The following is a 15,873-nucleotide window of genomic DNA, read 5'->3' on the forward strand; positions in this document are numbered from 1 at the left end:
CACACACTCACGTACACACACACACATTGCCTAAGAATGTCTTTGATGATTCAGTAAAAAGTATTAATGTATTAAATCTCAAGCCTTATATACAGTATCTTTTAAGTATTCTACATGATCGAATTGGAAATACATTTAATGCATTTTTGTTGCGTACCAAATCATGATGATTATCTTGAGGAAATGCATTTGTATCAAATGTTTGAGTTGCAAGCTGAACTCTTTCCAACCACCTTCTTACATCCAAGGTGGGCAAAATACTCATTAAGAAAAACAATGGCTGGGTGTGATGTCTCACGCCTGTAATCCCAGCACTTTGGGAGGCCGAGGTGGGTGGATCACGAGGTCAGGAGATCGAGACCATCCTGGCTAACAAGGTGAAACCCCGTCTCTACTAAAATACAAAAAATTAGCTGAGCGTGGTGGCGGGCGCCTGTAGTCCCAGCTACTTGGGAGGCTGAGGCAGGAGAATGGCGTGAACCTAGGAGGCGGAGCTTGCAGTGCTTGCAGTGAGCTGAGATAGCGCCACTGCACTCCAGCCTGGGTGACAGAGAGATACTCCATCTCAAAACATAATAAAAATAAATAAATAAATAAATAAATAAATAAATAAGGATTTTATGGGACTTTAAATGAGACCCAGTGGGAGAAATTGGCATGTAGAAATTTTTGTCATTTTCATTTTCTTATTGTGTCCAGTTAGCACTTTACTGTCTTTACTAATATATACAAAGGCTATGCTCTGTTGCCATCCCATCCTATTGACAAGTGTGATGGTAACAGCATGGAAAATACTCATCAGAGACAATTCTTCCTGCATCAAAGCCTACAGGAGACAAATGAAACAATGGAAAAAAAAACTGCAATGACAAGAGTATAACATAGGCCTCCAGTCCTGACTAGAATCTTGCCCTTCAGATTGATTGCTTTGTCCTCACTCATTATGGGTATTACAGGTGAATAATGGTAATACCTGATGGGAATTTCCATCATGGATATCACCCACGATGATGTCCACTGAAAAGGTCTTGGTTGTCCGTAGCCATCTGAAAACCACGCTTTGAGAATTACTGCAACAGTCATTCCCCTAGGCCATCACTGACGTACCTAATCCTAACCGTGCCAAGTGTTAGGTAAGGAACATCATATATTGTGGTATTGCACACATCATATATTGTGGTATTGCACATCATCAGATTTGGACTGAAACAAATGTCTCTCGAAATTTCATATTCTTTATGTTAAGATTGAAGCACTTTTTCCTTACCTCTCTGCAGTTCCCCCTGAAATGACCCTGTTTCTAAGCAGGCACAGAACTGTGGTGTGCAAGACAGTTGCAGCAAAGCCAGCTGCACAGATCTCCCGGACCCCACAGGGGGATTGTGTCATCGAGCAAGAATACTGGGGCAATGGCACAGTGACTATTGGGAGTTCATGTCACTGGGAGGGCCACAATGTGCCTACCATGTGCTCATGGTAGGCACATTTGAGTAGCAACAAGAGTGACTATAGAGCTACTTCCTGGTTAGTAATTATTCCAGTTTTGTGTTCATTTCTTTCACTCTTTTAGAAGAGTTAGGTTAAAAAGGAAAAAAAATGTACAGAGAAATTTCATTTAAAGATGATGTCTCCAGCATTTGGAGAAAGGAGTATAATTGGACCATCTCTTGTGAGATGCCCACATGGACCCATCTCCTTGGTTGGGGAAGGAGGAATAGGGTGAGGCTTGGTTACCTCATACAAACTAGTTGACTAAACAAAGCGTCTCATGAATGAGAAATCATTATTAATTGCTTATAAGTATAATTTTTAAGATGTTAACAGGTTTTTTCCTCTAATGATGGCATAACTTCTAATTTCTGTTTTACAATTATTTTTGTATAATTTTAGTTATGGTTAACTAATTGTCTTTACGTTGAGTAAGACTTTGTGAGGAAACACTGGCTTCCACTCTGAGTACATGAAATTGATTTCATTTATTCTTCTCTAAATATTTTCTAGCTTCAAACAGTTTATGTATGGATGAAAAACAGATTACACAGAACCACTCAAAAGTACTCGCAGAAGGTAATATGCTTCCTTACTAGTGGCCAGCACTGAGGGATGGAAAGTTGAACTTTCTTAGAAATATTAGCTAATGACCTGACTGGAAGCCAGCCTTATGACTACTTGAAGAACTTGGTGATCTGAGAACTGTGGTATGAGGCATCCTGAATGACCCAACCTCTAGTTGTTCTCCAAACAAGCCATGTTCTTGCTTGTCTCTGAACCTTTGCTAACGTGGAGTGGCGGAAGGAGCATGCCTTTCCATACCTCAGAGCATGGATTTAACTACCTTTCAGATCTATGTTAAAGTATTACTGCTTTCTTCATCTAGTTATGTACTTATTAATTGGCTATGAAATGCAAGGGCTAGAGTACAAAAATTTCTGCAGAAGGTAATATGTTTCCTTAGTAGTGGCCAGCACTGAGGTATGGAAAGTTGAACTTTGGTAGAATCACTAGCTGATGGCCTGGCGGGGGCCAGTCTTGTGACTACTTGAAGAACTGTTGATCTGAGTGCTGTGGTACGAGGGACCCTGAATGTCCCAGTCTCTGGTTCTCCAAACAAGCCATGTTCTTGCTTACCTCTGAACATTTGCTAAGGTGGAGTGGTGGAAGGAGCATGGATTTATTATTATTATTATTATTATTATTATTTTGAGACGGAATCTCGCTCTGTTGCCCAGGCTGGAGTGCAGTGGCACGATCTCGGCTCACTGCAAGCTCTGCCTCCCGGGTTCACGCCATTCTCCTGCCTCAGCCTCCCGAGTAGCTGGGACTACAGGTGCCCGCCACAACTCCCGGCTAATTTTTTGTATTTTTAGTAGAGACAGGGTTTCACCATTTTAGCTAGGATGGTCTCGATCTCCTGACCTCGTGATCCACCCGCCTCAGCTTCCCAAAGTGCTGGGATTACAGGCGTGAGCCACCGCGCCCGGCAGGAGCATGGATTTAATGACCTTTCAGGTCGCGTTAAAGTCCTGTTTCTTTCTGTATCTGGTTATGTGATCATTATCTGACTGTGAAATACAAGGGTTGAAGTACCACCTAAGAGACAGGTGACACCAAAACAGGAGAGGAGAGATGTTAAATGTAGAGTGTAGCAAAAACAAGCTTCATCCGCATAAAGGTTTGCCCCTCTGTAACTGATTCTGCTTATGCTAGTGACGAGATCTCTGACACTCACCTTTGTTACAGGTGAGTAGTGACAGATACTTTGGCAGAATAAGTACCTCTCAGTAAACCCTGATCAGTTGTGGAAACATTGTGTTGGCTTATGAGATGCATGAGAATCTATGTTGCAAGATGCTTGTAGGATGCAGGGCTTAATTTTTACTTTAAAAGATGGACAGAAAGGAGTCGACTTACACATTTACACCTGATAATTGGATTGAATATACAGAAATAAAATATATGAGCAAAGTTTACCACTGAACTCTCTGGGATTATATGTGTGACTAAACAGGAAGGAAGGAAAATATCCAAAGGTTATGACAAGGTCACGAATTTGCAATAAAACTTTTTCATGATAAATGTCCAAAGGAAAATAAAGCTTTTTAAAAATTATATGCCACACTACTTTTTAAACTAGAAATAATTTTTTTTTTTTTTTTTTTTTTTTTTTTTTTTTTGAGACGGAGTCTCGCTCTATTGCCCAGGCTGGAGTACGGTGGCCGGATCTCAGCTCACTGCAAGCTCCGCCTCCCGGGTTCACGCCATTCTCCTGCCTCAGCCTCCCGAGTAGCTGGGACTACAGGCGCCCGCCACCTCGCCCGGCTAGTTTTTTTTGTATTTTTTTTTTTTTTTTAGTAGAGACAGGGTTTCGCCGTTTTAGCCAGAATGATCTCGATCTCCTGACCTCGTGATCCGCCCGTCTCGGCCTCCCAAAGTGCTGGGATTACAGGTTTGAGCCACCGCGCCCGGCCTGAAATAAATATTTCTAAACATCTTATCAATAGGCATTTTTTTTTTTTACTTACATGGGATGGCTCAACTGGCAAAATTAAAGATTTTTTTAAAGATCTATGGATCTCACTGACTCTGTAATTCTCTAAATAAAACATGTAATTATCTAAATAAAACATGTCCAGCTAGCTCCACCTGAATGCCATATTAGTTACCTTTAATGAAAAACCATAAACTTTCCACACTTATGTTTGTCTGAAATAACAACCTTAGAGACAGGTGTTTAACTTTGATGTTACTAATTTTTCTTGTGCTCACTAAAACGAAGGAGGAGACAATCACATCACTAGTTACTCCATTTTCTTTTCCAAGGCACATGATTTGTATGATAAATACAGTAGTCTCTACCACCTAAAGATTAGATTTAGAGCATTGCCTTTGTTGTTTAAATTACAATTCTGTTTTCTTCTCTGTTTCTAAATATTAAAACTCCTGAATTAATTTCAGAATACTTTATTATATTTCAGAATACAATGTTATGCATACTGTTTTTCTAATAATACATAATACTGGAGAAAGTTTGTTAATCTTTAGATTGGGTTCAATATATTATTCATATTTTGTGAATGTTATTTTCTTACATAAGTCTAATATTTCTGGAATAAGATCAGCAAATTTATGTTTTAATATGACTTCATGTAATATACTGTGCATAAACATAACACATGAAATTCCTTATCAAGGTTTTCTTTATCATTATCCTTTGTGTGTGTGTCCAGTTAACATTCCATGGCCTGTACAGATGGCTAGAAATGCTGTGCTTTGTTGCCCTCCTATTGCGTTCAGAAATTTGATCATAATAACATGGGAAATAATCCTGAGAAGCCAGCCTTCCTGCACAAAATCCTACAGGAAAGAAACAAATGAGACCAAGGAAACCAACTGTACTGATGAGAGAATAACCTGGGTCTCCACACCTGATCAGAATTCGGACCTTCAGATTCGCCCAGTGGCCATCACTCATGACGGGTATTACAGATGCATAATGACAACTCCCGATGGGAATTTCCATCGTGGATATCACCTCCAAGTGCTAGGTAAGGAGCATCATATATTGTGGTATTTCACATCACCCGATTTGTGACTGAAACAAATATCTCTTTGAATTCCATACACTTTATGTGAAAACTGAAGCATTTTTTCCCCCTTTCCTCTCTGCAGTTACACCTGAAGTGACCCTGTTTCAAAGCAGGAATAGAACTGCAGTATGCAAGGCAGTTGCAGGGAAGCCAGCTGCGCAGATCTCCTGGATCCCAGCGGGGGATTGTGCCCCTACTGAGCATGAGTACTGGGGCAATGGCACAGTGACTGTTAAGAGTACATGCCACTGGGAGGGCCACAATGTGTCTACCGTGACCTGCCATGTCTCCCATTTGACTGGCAACAAGAGTCTATACATAAAGTTGAATTCAGGTAAGCGCCTGTTTCTTGTAGAAGAGTAAACTTGATGCTCAACTTTTTCTTCCATAGAAAATAATGAATAACCAAACAGTAGATAAGAAAATTTGAGCTCCTAGCTTGAAAATATTCTCCAAAACTGAGAAAGGCATTACAACGCTAGAATCTATCTTTTAGTGGAACAGTCATAAAAATACATTTTGTTAACTTAGTGATCTACAGGCTCTTACTTTGAGATTAATTCTTGATATGAAATATCATGAGTTTTATATAGTTTTAACAATCCTTGTTCAGTAGATAGCCCAGAATGACAGTTATTTTCTTCCTGATTTTATTTCTTGTATAGTTATTACTTTGTTACCCTGAGTAAGAGACAAATAATTCTTCCCGTCTCATCATCGAAAGCAATCTATTAATTAATTCATCAAATACTTATTGAATGCTGTTTATAAGTTTGAAGCTGGTGATTCAAAGATGAAAAGATAAGGTCCACATCTTTATACTGTTTTGGGCAGGATAATCTGGTGTTTAGGAGCAAAGCCTTTCACTTCATATGGTTTTTGTTCACCAGCTATATGAACTTGAACAGTATTTAACATCTGTATCTCATGGTTTCTTTATCTGTTAAATGAAGACAATGGGATCCACCTAATAGGATTATTGGGTTAATTAAATAAAATTATATATATGTAAATATGCTGTACATATAATTGTATTAATGTATCTACTACATAATTGACACTCAGCAAATTTTAGCCACTAGATTTCCTTATATTAATAAATGTTGGCTATTATATGTATTGTATTAATAAAAATTAGCTATTGTGATAATTATTACAACTAATATTAAATATCATCATATTAATTATTCTTCATAATATCTTTCATGTTTATTTTCTGTTTTGCATCAGCTTTACTGACATATAATTTATATACCATACATTTCACCCATTTAAAGCATGCAATTCAATGCTTTTGTGACCACTGCTACAATCAATTTTAGAATGTATTTATCACCCCCAAAAGGAAACCATGTATTCGTTAGCTGTGTTTTCCATGATCAATCTTCCATCAAGTCTAGGTTCTTACTTCATATGTCTTATCTAGAGATCAGTGCATTTATTTTCAGTATTACTTGATCTTCTCTTCTGTATACCAACATTCAACCCAAATTCTAAGCCTTTTTTCCCCTTTATCTCCTTAGGAGCTTTGCTTCATTCTCCTCTCTCTTTTGTTTAGTTTTTTGTTCCTTAAATTATTTTTCTGAAGCTGCTCATAAAACATGCCTATTTTTCTTCTGTATCCAAAAACTTGGTGTTATGACTTCCTCAAACATTTAACTCTTGGCTTCCACTTGTATCCAAGAATATTTTTAGAAGAGGACCCTACACTCATTGTCTCTTCTTCGTCACCTCACATCTATTCCTTACCTCATTTGTGTCTCCCTGCGCAGAAAATGCTCTGACAAAAAGCATCTCTCAAGTGCCAAATAAAATATAAATGTTTCATTCTTTGTTCACTTAATTAGCTTCTTCATAATATTTATTATAACTATTACTTTTAAATGTCTCATAATATATAATTTCATATATTTACTAATTTTAAATATTTTATTAGATTTTTAATAATATATTTTGTGATTCTGTACCCCATGCATGTGGGCCTCTTTGGGCTCTTCAAAAGTGTTAAGTGCTTTTATTTCTCTGTTCCCTTTTACATGCAATTTCTTTTAATTTTAATTTTTAATTTTTTTATTTTTGAGACAGAATCTCACTCTGTCGCCCAGGCTGGAGTGCAGTGGTGCGAACTCGGCTCACTGCAAGCTCCGCCTTCTGGGTTCATGCCATTCTCCTGCCTCAGCCTCCCTAGTAGCTGGGACTATAGGCACCCACCACCATGCCTGGCTAATTTTTTTGTATTTTTTGGTAGAGAGGGGGTTTCACTGTGTTAGCCAGGATGGCCTCGATCTCCTGATCTTGTGATCCGCCCCCCTTTGCCTCCCAAAGTCCTAGAATTGGCAGGCAAGAGCCACTGTGCCTGGCCTTGAATGCAATTTCTACTTCTCTGTAAGGCACTTCTTTCCCTATACTCTCTTCTTCCATTACATTTGATCAATTCCTGTTGAAGTGTTAAGACTTAGTTTGACATTGACCCTCTGGGATGATTTTCTCTGGCCTTGAAGTTCGGTTAGCTGTTCCTCCTCTGTGCTCACAGAACGCTTCATACATGCCTCTGTCAGAGCACCTCCACAGCCCTGTAATTGACTGCTCGGCACTGTTTTCATTCACAATGCTTCTGACACCAAATGTGTGTGTTTTTTTCCCCACACCAACTAATTCTCCAACTCTCTAGACACCATCTAAGTGTCCTACAATTCAATTCAGATACTAACTACCTGGACTTAGCACAGACCCCACAAGTTAAAGGCTTACTCTCATAAGACCTCCCTCACTTCGGACACCAGTCACAAGTCCCAGATTGCCACCTGAACTAATCAACTGGCTATAATTTCAGAGAGTTCCCATGATTCCCTTGTCAGGTTTAATAATTTGCTAGAATGACTCACAGAACCCATGTCAACCTGAAATAATCAAAAGGATCAGAATCCAGTTTAAAAGAGTTTATTTAAGCAGAAGCCTGAGAACAGCCATTCGGGTAACACAGACTCCAAAGGAATGGGGTCAGTGCTTCAAACTTCAAACTTCAAACTTCAAACTTAAGGTCTTGTTTATAGAGGCAGAAAAGAAATTCAGTAGGATTATACCTTTTTTACATACAAGGCTGGTTTATGAGTTATAATGATTTAATTAATTAAAGTTACAGTTTGTTTTCTTTTCTGTACAGTTTGTTTTCATTTCCTTTCCAATTTTAAGAGTGTAGTTAACATTTCATGTTAGGCAATGTGAGAGTTATTGTGTGAGAGAAGAAAGAAGGAAGTTAATCAATAATGAAGATCACAGTTTAGAGGGAAGGGGTCTTTCCCTGCACCCTTTAGTCATTTACAGCAGTTTACAAAACAGTGTAGGCAAGGAAAAAGGCTAATGTACAATCAGGGAAATTAAAGTTATGGCTGCCTGGGTCGTAGCTGCTTGTTTACGTAACTCAGGTCCCATAATCACATTCCGTTAAGGCTCAAAATATTTTAAAGTTCCAACAGCTTAGATTTTTAAATTACACACTCAGGAATGCACTTTATTTACTATTACTAATTTCTTATAAAGTGGCCAACTCAGGAACAGACAAAAAAATAAATAAATAAAGAGATGCGTAGGGCAGGGTATGGAGGAAGGAGCTTCCGTGATGTCTCTGGGAGTGCCAACCTCCCAGCCCCTCGGTGTGTTCGCCAGCTCAGAAAATCTCCCAACCCAGAAGCTCTCCAGACTCTGTCATGTAGAGTTTTTGTGGAGGCTCTATGACATAGGTATGATGGATTAAATTATTGGGCATTGCTTATTAGCTCAATTTCTAGCCCCTCTCCCCTCCCAGAAGGTCAGCGGAAGGGGACAGTGGTGGTATGGGGCTGAAAGTTTCAACCTTCTAACCATGCCTTGGCCTTTCTAATTATCAGCCCCATCCTGAAGCTGTCTTCAGGCTCCCAGCCACCACTCATCTCATTAGCGTACAAAAGATGGATCACTGTGGAACTTCCAAGAAGTTTAGGAAAAATCCTTGGAAGTGTGCCGGGAACTGGGGGACAAAGACCACATACATACATATTTCTTATGATATTACAGCCACTTACTTCTGTGACTCTCAGCACAGCATAAGGTCCTTGAGAGTTGGAACCACTTTTTTAATTTTTGTATTCCTAAAGTCTAGCACAATAGCTGACACATACAAGTCACTGAAGAATTAGGTTCAAATCATTGCAGATTCATCTCTACATATTCCATTCTACGCTCCAAATATGACTTAGGTGAACTCATCTTTAAAACTTTTCTCAAATTGTTTCTTTATCTTGAAAAGTCCTTCTTTTAACCTATTCAATCCTGCAGACCAGCAAGACCCAGTTCAAGTCCTGCTTCTCCCTGACCTCCGTGTTAGAGTTGATTAAACATTCTTATTCCTTAGATGATTTATAATCTGTAATGTTCATCCAGCACTGTTTTCTCAATTGTACATTTAAACTAAAAAGTATCGGAGACAGGTCTCAATTAATTTAGAAGATCATTTTGCCAAGGTTTAGGACAATTTGCACAGATAAAAACAAAACAAAACAAAATAAAAAAAAACACCACAGAGTCTGAGAAACAGTGATCTATGCCTTTCTCCAAAGATGACTTTGAGGGCTTCAATATTTAAAGGGCAAAAGTGCACTGAAGGGGAAAGAGGAAGGGTATGGTAATTCATAAGCTGCAAGAGAAAAGGAGCAGGTAGGGGAATAGTCAATTATGATAAGGTGAACATAGAGTAGCTACCTGTGGAGAAATTTACGTTTTATATGTAGCTATGTGCTTAGGAATAAAAGGAAAGGCAGTTGCTTGCATGACTCGGCTTTCAGCTTAATTTTTCCCATTTGGCGTAGTGAATTGGGGTCTTGAGCTTTTATTTTTATTTTATATAAGTTGTCTTTTGATTTGTATGAGTCTGACTTCTCCAGTTGGATTATGAGATATTTTGAGAACTGTAACCATACTGTTTTCTTATTTCCTCACAATGCCTAGGATTGTCTGACATTTTTCTAGTTTAGTCTTTGAGCAGGTTATTTAATGGGATAGAATAACATCTTAGAGCCAGGAGTCAGACTTGTATTTAGAGTTCACACATTCTTTAGGTGGCCAATTTCTTCTTTTTTACTTTCCTTCTTTTTTTTTTTTTTTGAGACAGAGTCTCACTCTGTCACCCAGGCTGGAGTGCAGTGGTGCGATCTCGGCTCACTGCAACCTATGCCTCCCGGGTTCAAGCGATTCTCCTGCCTCAGCCTCCCGAGTAGCTGAGATTATAGGCCCATGCCACCACACCCAGCTAATTTTTGTATTTTAGTAGAGACATGGTTTCACCATGTTGGTCAGGCTGGTTTTTAATTCCTGACCTCAGGTGATCCACTCACCTTGGCCTCCCAACAGGTGTGAGCCACCGCACCCTGCCTAGGTGGTCAATTTCATAGGATAAGAGACTTCAGAATTATGCTTCTGGCTGGGCATGGTGGCTCACGCCAGTAATCCCAGCACTTTGGGAGGCTGAGGTGGGTGGATCACCTGAGGTCAGGAGTTCGAGACCAGCCTGGCCAACATGATGAAACCCCGTGTCTACTGAAAATACAAAAATTAGCCAGGCGTGGTGGTGCATGCCTGTAATCCCAGCTACTCTGGAGGCTGAGGTAGGAGAATCACTTGAACCCAGGAGGCACAGTTTGCAGTGAACCAAGATCCCCAATTAGTTTGATTTGTCTTTTCAATAATTCCTAGGGGCATTTCACAGATAAATAAAATGAAAGTAGGAAGACACAAAACACCTTGCTAAAGAGGTTACATCAACTTAGTAAGAAAATCATTTCAATGTGTGGAAAGTGTTATCAGATCAAACCCCAAATATCAAGAGTAATGTTCTTTCAAAGGCTAGTATTTGCATGGGAAGTTGGAATATACTGGGGAAAGCTTGACATATTGCTTTTCTTATAAAATTGGAAAGTATTAGCAATGCATAGTGTGCATTTATTTGTTCAGAAAATATTTGTCAGAAACCTACGAGGTACAAAACACAAACATGGTTCCTAAACTCTGTCATGGAAGAATGATATATTAGTAACATTTGAGTTGTAAGTTAGAAGGTTTCATGATTATGACAGTCTGTGAACTCTTTAGAATATTTTAAAATGTTCTTTAAAATGTTTGACTCTAATTTGTAATTAGAAGAATCCTTGAAATGATTTTTTTTACCCCTGTCTGTATTTACAGGTCTCAGAACCTCAGGATCTCCAGCGTTGGACTTACTGATCATTCTTTATGTGAAACTCTCTCTTTTTGTGGTCATTCTGGTCACCACAGGATTTGTTTTCTTCCGGAGGATAAATTATGTCAGGTAGAAACTGAAGACTGAAAAGCATAAGACACAGTAGAAAAAGAAAAAAAAAAATCATTGTAACATTTTGAGTTTACAGTGTACTGGGAAAAGCTTGACACTTTTGTGGTTATGTTGTATTCTCCCTCCAGCTCCTTCTTTAATGTGAAGGCATCATTCACAACTGAGAGCCCAGGCAGCTGTGCCTGCAGCACTGGGCAAGAACTTCATTGTGAAAGTGCTTCATTGTGGTTTTAGCCTAGGAGAGAAGTGGCCTAGCCCACATCTTGGGAATTTGGTGGGGGAAGGTTTCTGGGGCTTCTCAAGTGTTTACTTTCAAATTTCTCTGTAAAGGGTTTGTGTTCCTTCCTGCTTAATGAAATATTTTATGGGTTTTTTCCCTAAACAATGAAAATCAAAAGAGCTGGATGTCAATTTATATTTGATGAGACATCGCAAAAAAAAAAAAAAAAAAAAAAAAAAAAAAAAAGCAGCCATTTGCAACAAGCCTTCGGGTTCAAAGTCTAGCTTAACTTCTTTTGTGACTCGATGTGATAGTTACTAATATGGTTTGGTGCTGTGTCCTCACCCAAATTTCATCTCAAATTGTAATCCCCATGTGTTAAGGGAGGGACTTGGTGTAGGTGATTGGATCATGGGGGTGGTTTGCCTCATGATGTTCTTGTGATAGTGAGGGAGTTCTCCCAAGAGCTGATGGTTTTGTAAGTGGCAATTTCCCCTGCTCACTCTCCAGTCTGCTGCTATGTAAGACATGCCTTGCTTCCCCTTCACCTTCTGCCATGATTGTAAGTTTCTTGAGGCCTCCTAAGCTGTGTGGAACTGAGAGTCAGTTAAAACTCTTTTCTTCATAAATTACCTGGTCTTGGGGAATTCTTTATAGCAATGTGAAGATGGACTAATACAATTACCAAGACCTGTTTCAGACTCAGCATACAGTGTAAGTACACATGCAAAAGCTTCGTGCCTGCCATCATAAATGCCTAGGATACTTTATCTACTTTTGCATTTTCCTTAGTAAATTTCTATTTGCAAATGTGACACAACTGCTTTTCAAGATAAAGAAGAAGATGGCTCAGCAAAAGGCAAATAATGATGCTGGGCAGTTTTTCTACACCCTTTGGGTTCTTTGAATGCTGCTTTCCTCACAGCTTCTTGGCTCCTCTGCATACCCGAGTTGCTAATCAATGCTGCAATGGCAGGAGCCACTGCAAACACTGTCTGTGAGTCAGCTAGTAGCTGACCTTCCATCCATTACTTGCTTGCTAGCAATTAGTGGGGCAGCAGCATTGCATGTTTGGACTGATCATTGAGCAAATGGCTGAGTCATTTTTAGCAGTATTTGCATTTTAGCAGAAATTGTAAGTTGATCTCAACTAAAGAAATATCAGTGTCATTGAAGATGACACTGAAGGTCCCCTTACATTTTAGAGCTCTAATGTCTCAGTTCCCTTTCTTGTTTACACTCTAGGTTGTAGTATTTGGATGGATTAATGATGGTAAGAGTAAGACATTGGTGAAATCCTTATATCTTCTAGGGCCACTGTAAACTAAGATCCTATATTCACTTGATACAGATGGTAATCCTGTAGTAAAAAGTGATTTTTTATTTAAAAGAAGACATTTCTTATTTAAAGTAGCAGGTTGATATGGTTTGGCTGTGTCCCCACCAAAATCTCAACTTGAATTGTATCTCCCAGAATTCTCACGTGTTGTGGGAGGGAACCAGACGGAGGTAATTGAATCATGGGGGTCGGTTCCTGTGCTATTCTCGTGATAGTGAGTAAGTCTCACAAGGTCTGATGGGTTTATCAGGGGTTTCTGCTTTTCCTTCTTCCTCATTTTATCTTGCTGCCACTATGTAAGAAGTGCCTTTCACCTACCCCCATGATTCTGAGGCCTCCCCAGCCATGTGGAACTGTAAGTCCAATTAAACCTCTTTTTGTTCCAAGTTTTGGGTATGTCTTTATCAACAGCATGAAAACAAACTGGTGATCTGGTCTGTTACTTTTATTTTTAGCAAAGCCCTAAGGGAAAAAAATGAATGCATAAATTGGATGCTATTATATGCATATGGTTATTTAATTGCTGAAACAAACAGGCCCTACATCTCAGTGTATTCACACCACAAAAATTTAATTCTTGCTCACATCACACTCTAGTGCAGTTGGTGGGGCTGAGGCAGGGCAGGAAAGAGAAGCGTTGCTTTAAGCTATCATTTTATCCTATGGCTCTGCCCTTCTTGGAATATTACCTAGTTCAGCTGGTGAATAGGAACCAGGGAGAGAGAATGGAGGATGTTATGTGGGAGGTGTTTATGGGCCAGGCCTGGAGCAGTAATCACTTCTGCTCACATTCCATTGGTTAGTCCTTACTAGCATAGCTCTATTAACATCCACAGAGTCTGGAAAATGTAGTCTAGCTGACTTGGAAGAAAAGGAATCAGGTTCACTGCAACATCTAGCCCGGTCTCTGCCCATAATAAAGAATAGAACAAATACTAAGATTAACACTTACCCTTTTTGTAATTGAACATGAGTAAAAAATAACTAAATTAGGAAATTATATATATACATATATATAATATGATGTAAACTCTTGTGTGCCTTTCTTTTTTATTGTAATTCCCTTATGTTTAAGACAGGGCATAGAATGGGAAGCAGTCCATTAATACAATTTTATAACAGACTAAAAAAATACTGTGGCAGGGATTGCTTGTTACCTGGTTGTATTAGTCTGTTCTCATGCTGCTAATAAAGTCATATCCAAGACTGGGTAATTTATAAAGGAAAATGTTTAATTGACTCACAGTTCCACATGACTGGAGAGGTCGCATAATCATGGTGGAAGGCAAGGAGGAGTAAAGCTACGTCTTACATGGCGACAGGCAAAGAGACAGTATGTACAAGGGAATTCCCATTTATAAAACCATCAGATCTCATGACACTTATTCACCACCATGAGAACAGCATGGGAAAAACCTGCTCCCATGATTCAGTTACCTCTCACCAGGTCCCTCCCATAACACATGGGAATTATGGGAGCTACAGTTGGAATTTATTTCCATTGATTATGGAATTGATTATGGGCGCTACAATATGGAATTGATTTCCATAACACATGGGAATTATGGGAGCTACAATTCAAGATGAGATTTGGGTGGGGACACAGCCAAGCCGTATCACTGGTCCAATGCCCATCCTCCCCTTTCTCCTTGTGGCAGATGAGTATATCCATGACTCTGAATCTTCAGCTCTCCCTCTATCCAAGTAATTTTTCAGTTGACTTTAGAGTTCTTTCCATACAGGGAGTACATATTTATCCACCCTATGCAGTTTGCTTTGGCCAATAAAATGAGGTGGAAGTGTTGGTGTACCTGTTTTGAGCACAGGTCTCAAGAACTTCTGTTCTACTTGTTACTCCATGAGAACATGCTTGGCCCAGTCAGATGGAGGATGAGAACCATGTAGAGCAGAGCTGTGTCCCCTCAGTCCCATCCCTAACTCTCTGTTGAGGCCAACCTAGAAGATGCAATAGTCAGCCATTCCCTAAATATATGAGGAAGCTCAGTCAAGATGAGAAGAGCTGACCTCCACTTGATCTCAGGCGTGTAAGCAATTGTTGCCACAGAGGTTTTATGGTTGTTAGTTATACAGCATTCTTGGTGTCTTAGGTAATTGACACATTGATTAATAGCATAACTCCAATTTAATTTATTGTTGGAATGTACTTAGCTAAAAGGCATTTCTCAGTTTCCTTTGCTGAGTATGCCCACTTGCATAAGTTCTGGAAAATGAGATGTAAATACAAATCTTGTGTGATATTTTCAGAAAATCTCTTTAAAGAGGAAGGAAGGGTCTTCTTTTGCTTCTCCTCCTTGTCTCCTAGACTGCAACATTGGTAAGATGAGTGATGGTCCAGCAGTCAACTTGGGCCATGGATGATGTTGAGGATAGAAGCCACTCAGTAGGATAGAAGAAGAGAAAGATGGAAGAAGGATCCTGGGCTTGATGACCATGAAGTTTCCCTATAAACCCTCAACCACCTATTCATTGACTTCTTTTGTGTGAGAGTGAATAAAATTTTGTTCATGCCAGTGTTATTTTAGGTTTTACTCTACACGTAGCTAAACTTAATCCTAATTGATACAAATACCTAGTTTGTTAATCTGAAGGTTTGTGTCAATCTTGCTACAAATTATTTTCTACTCGTATCCATTTTCATGTCCAATTTTTGTTCTTCCCCTAGTGACAATGAAACAGATATTCCTACTCATGTCCAGTTGTTATGGTCTATTTTCATTCTGCCCATAGAGGTAATGAAAAGAGGTAACTTCAGAAGATAGGAATCATAGGTATGAGTATTATCTCTATGACAGTTCAAGAAAAATTGTTGGTTATATAAATGCAAGGGATGCTTTGGGCTTGTGCTTGAGAACTTGGAGATATG

At 39.2% G+C, this 15,873-nt stretch overlaps 1 protein-coding gene across 1 annotated transcript; it reads left to right on the forward strand.

The window, feature by feature from the left end:
* Positions 1-4,733: 4,733 nt before the first annotated feature.
* Positions 4,734-15,514, forward strand: CD200R1L (CD200 receptor 1 like). The gene is made up of 4 exons (XM_050778843.1): positions 4,734-5,045; positions 5,170-5,421; positions 11,304-11,427; positions 15,313-15,514. The coding sequence occupies exons 1-4, from the start codon at positions 4,751-4,753 to the stop codon at positions 15,326-15,328; spliced, it is 687 nt and encodes a 228-aa protein (XP_050634800.1). The 5' UTR covers positions 4,734-4,750; the 3' UTR covers positions 15,329-15,514.
* The last annotated feature ends 359 nt before the right edge of the window (positions 15,515-15,873 follow it).

Source organism: Macaca thibetana, chromosome 2 (genome assembly GCF_024542745.1).
Source record: "Macaca thibetana thibetana isolate TM-01 chromosome 2, ASM2454274v1, whole genome shotgun sequence".
In the NCBI taxonomy this organism is placed as follows: domain Eukaryota; kingdom Metazoa; phylum Chordata; class Mammalia; order Primates; family Cercopithecidae; genus Macaca; species Macaca thibetana.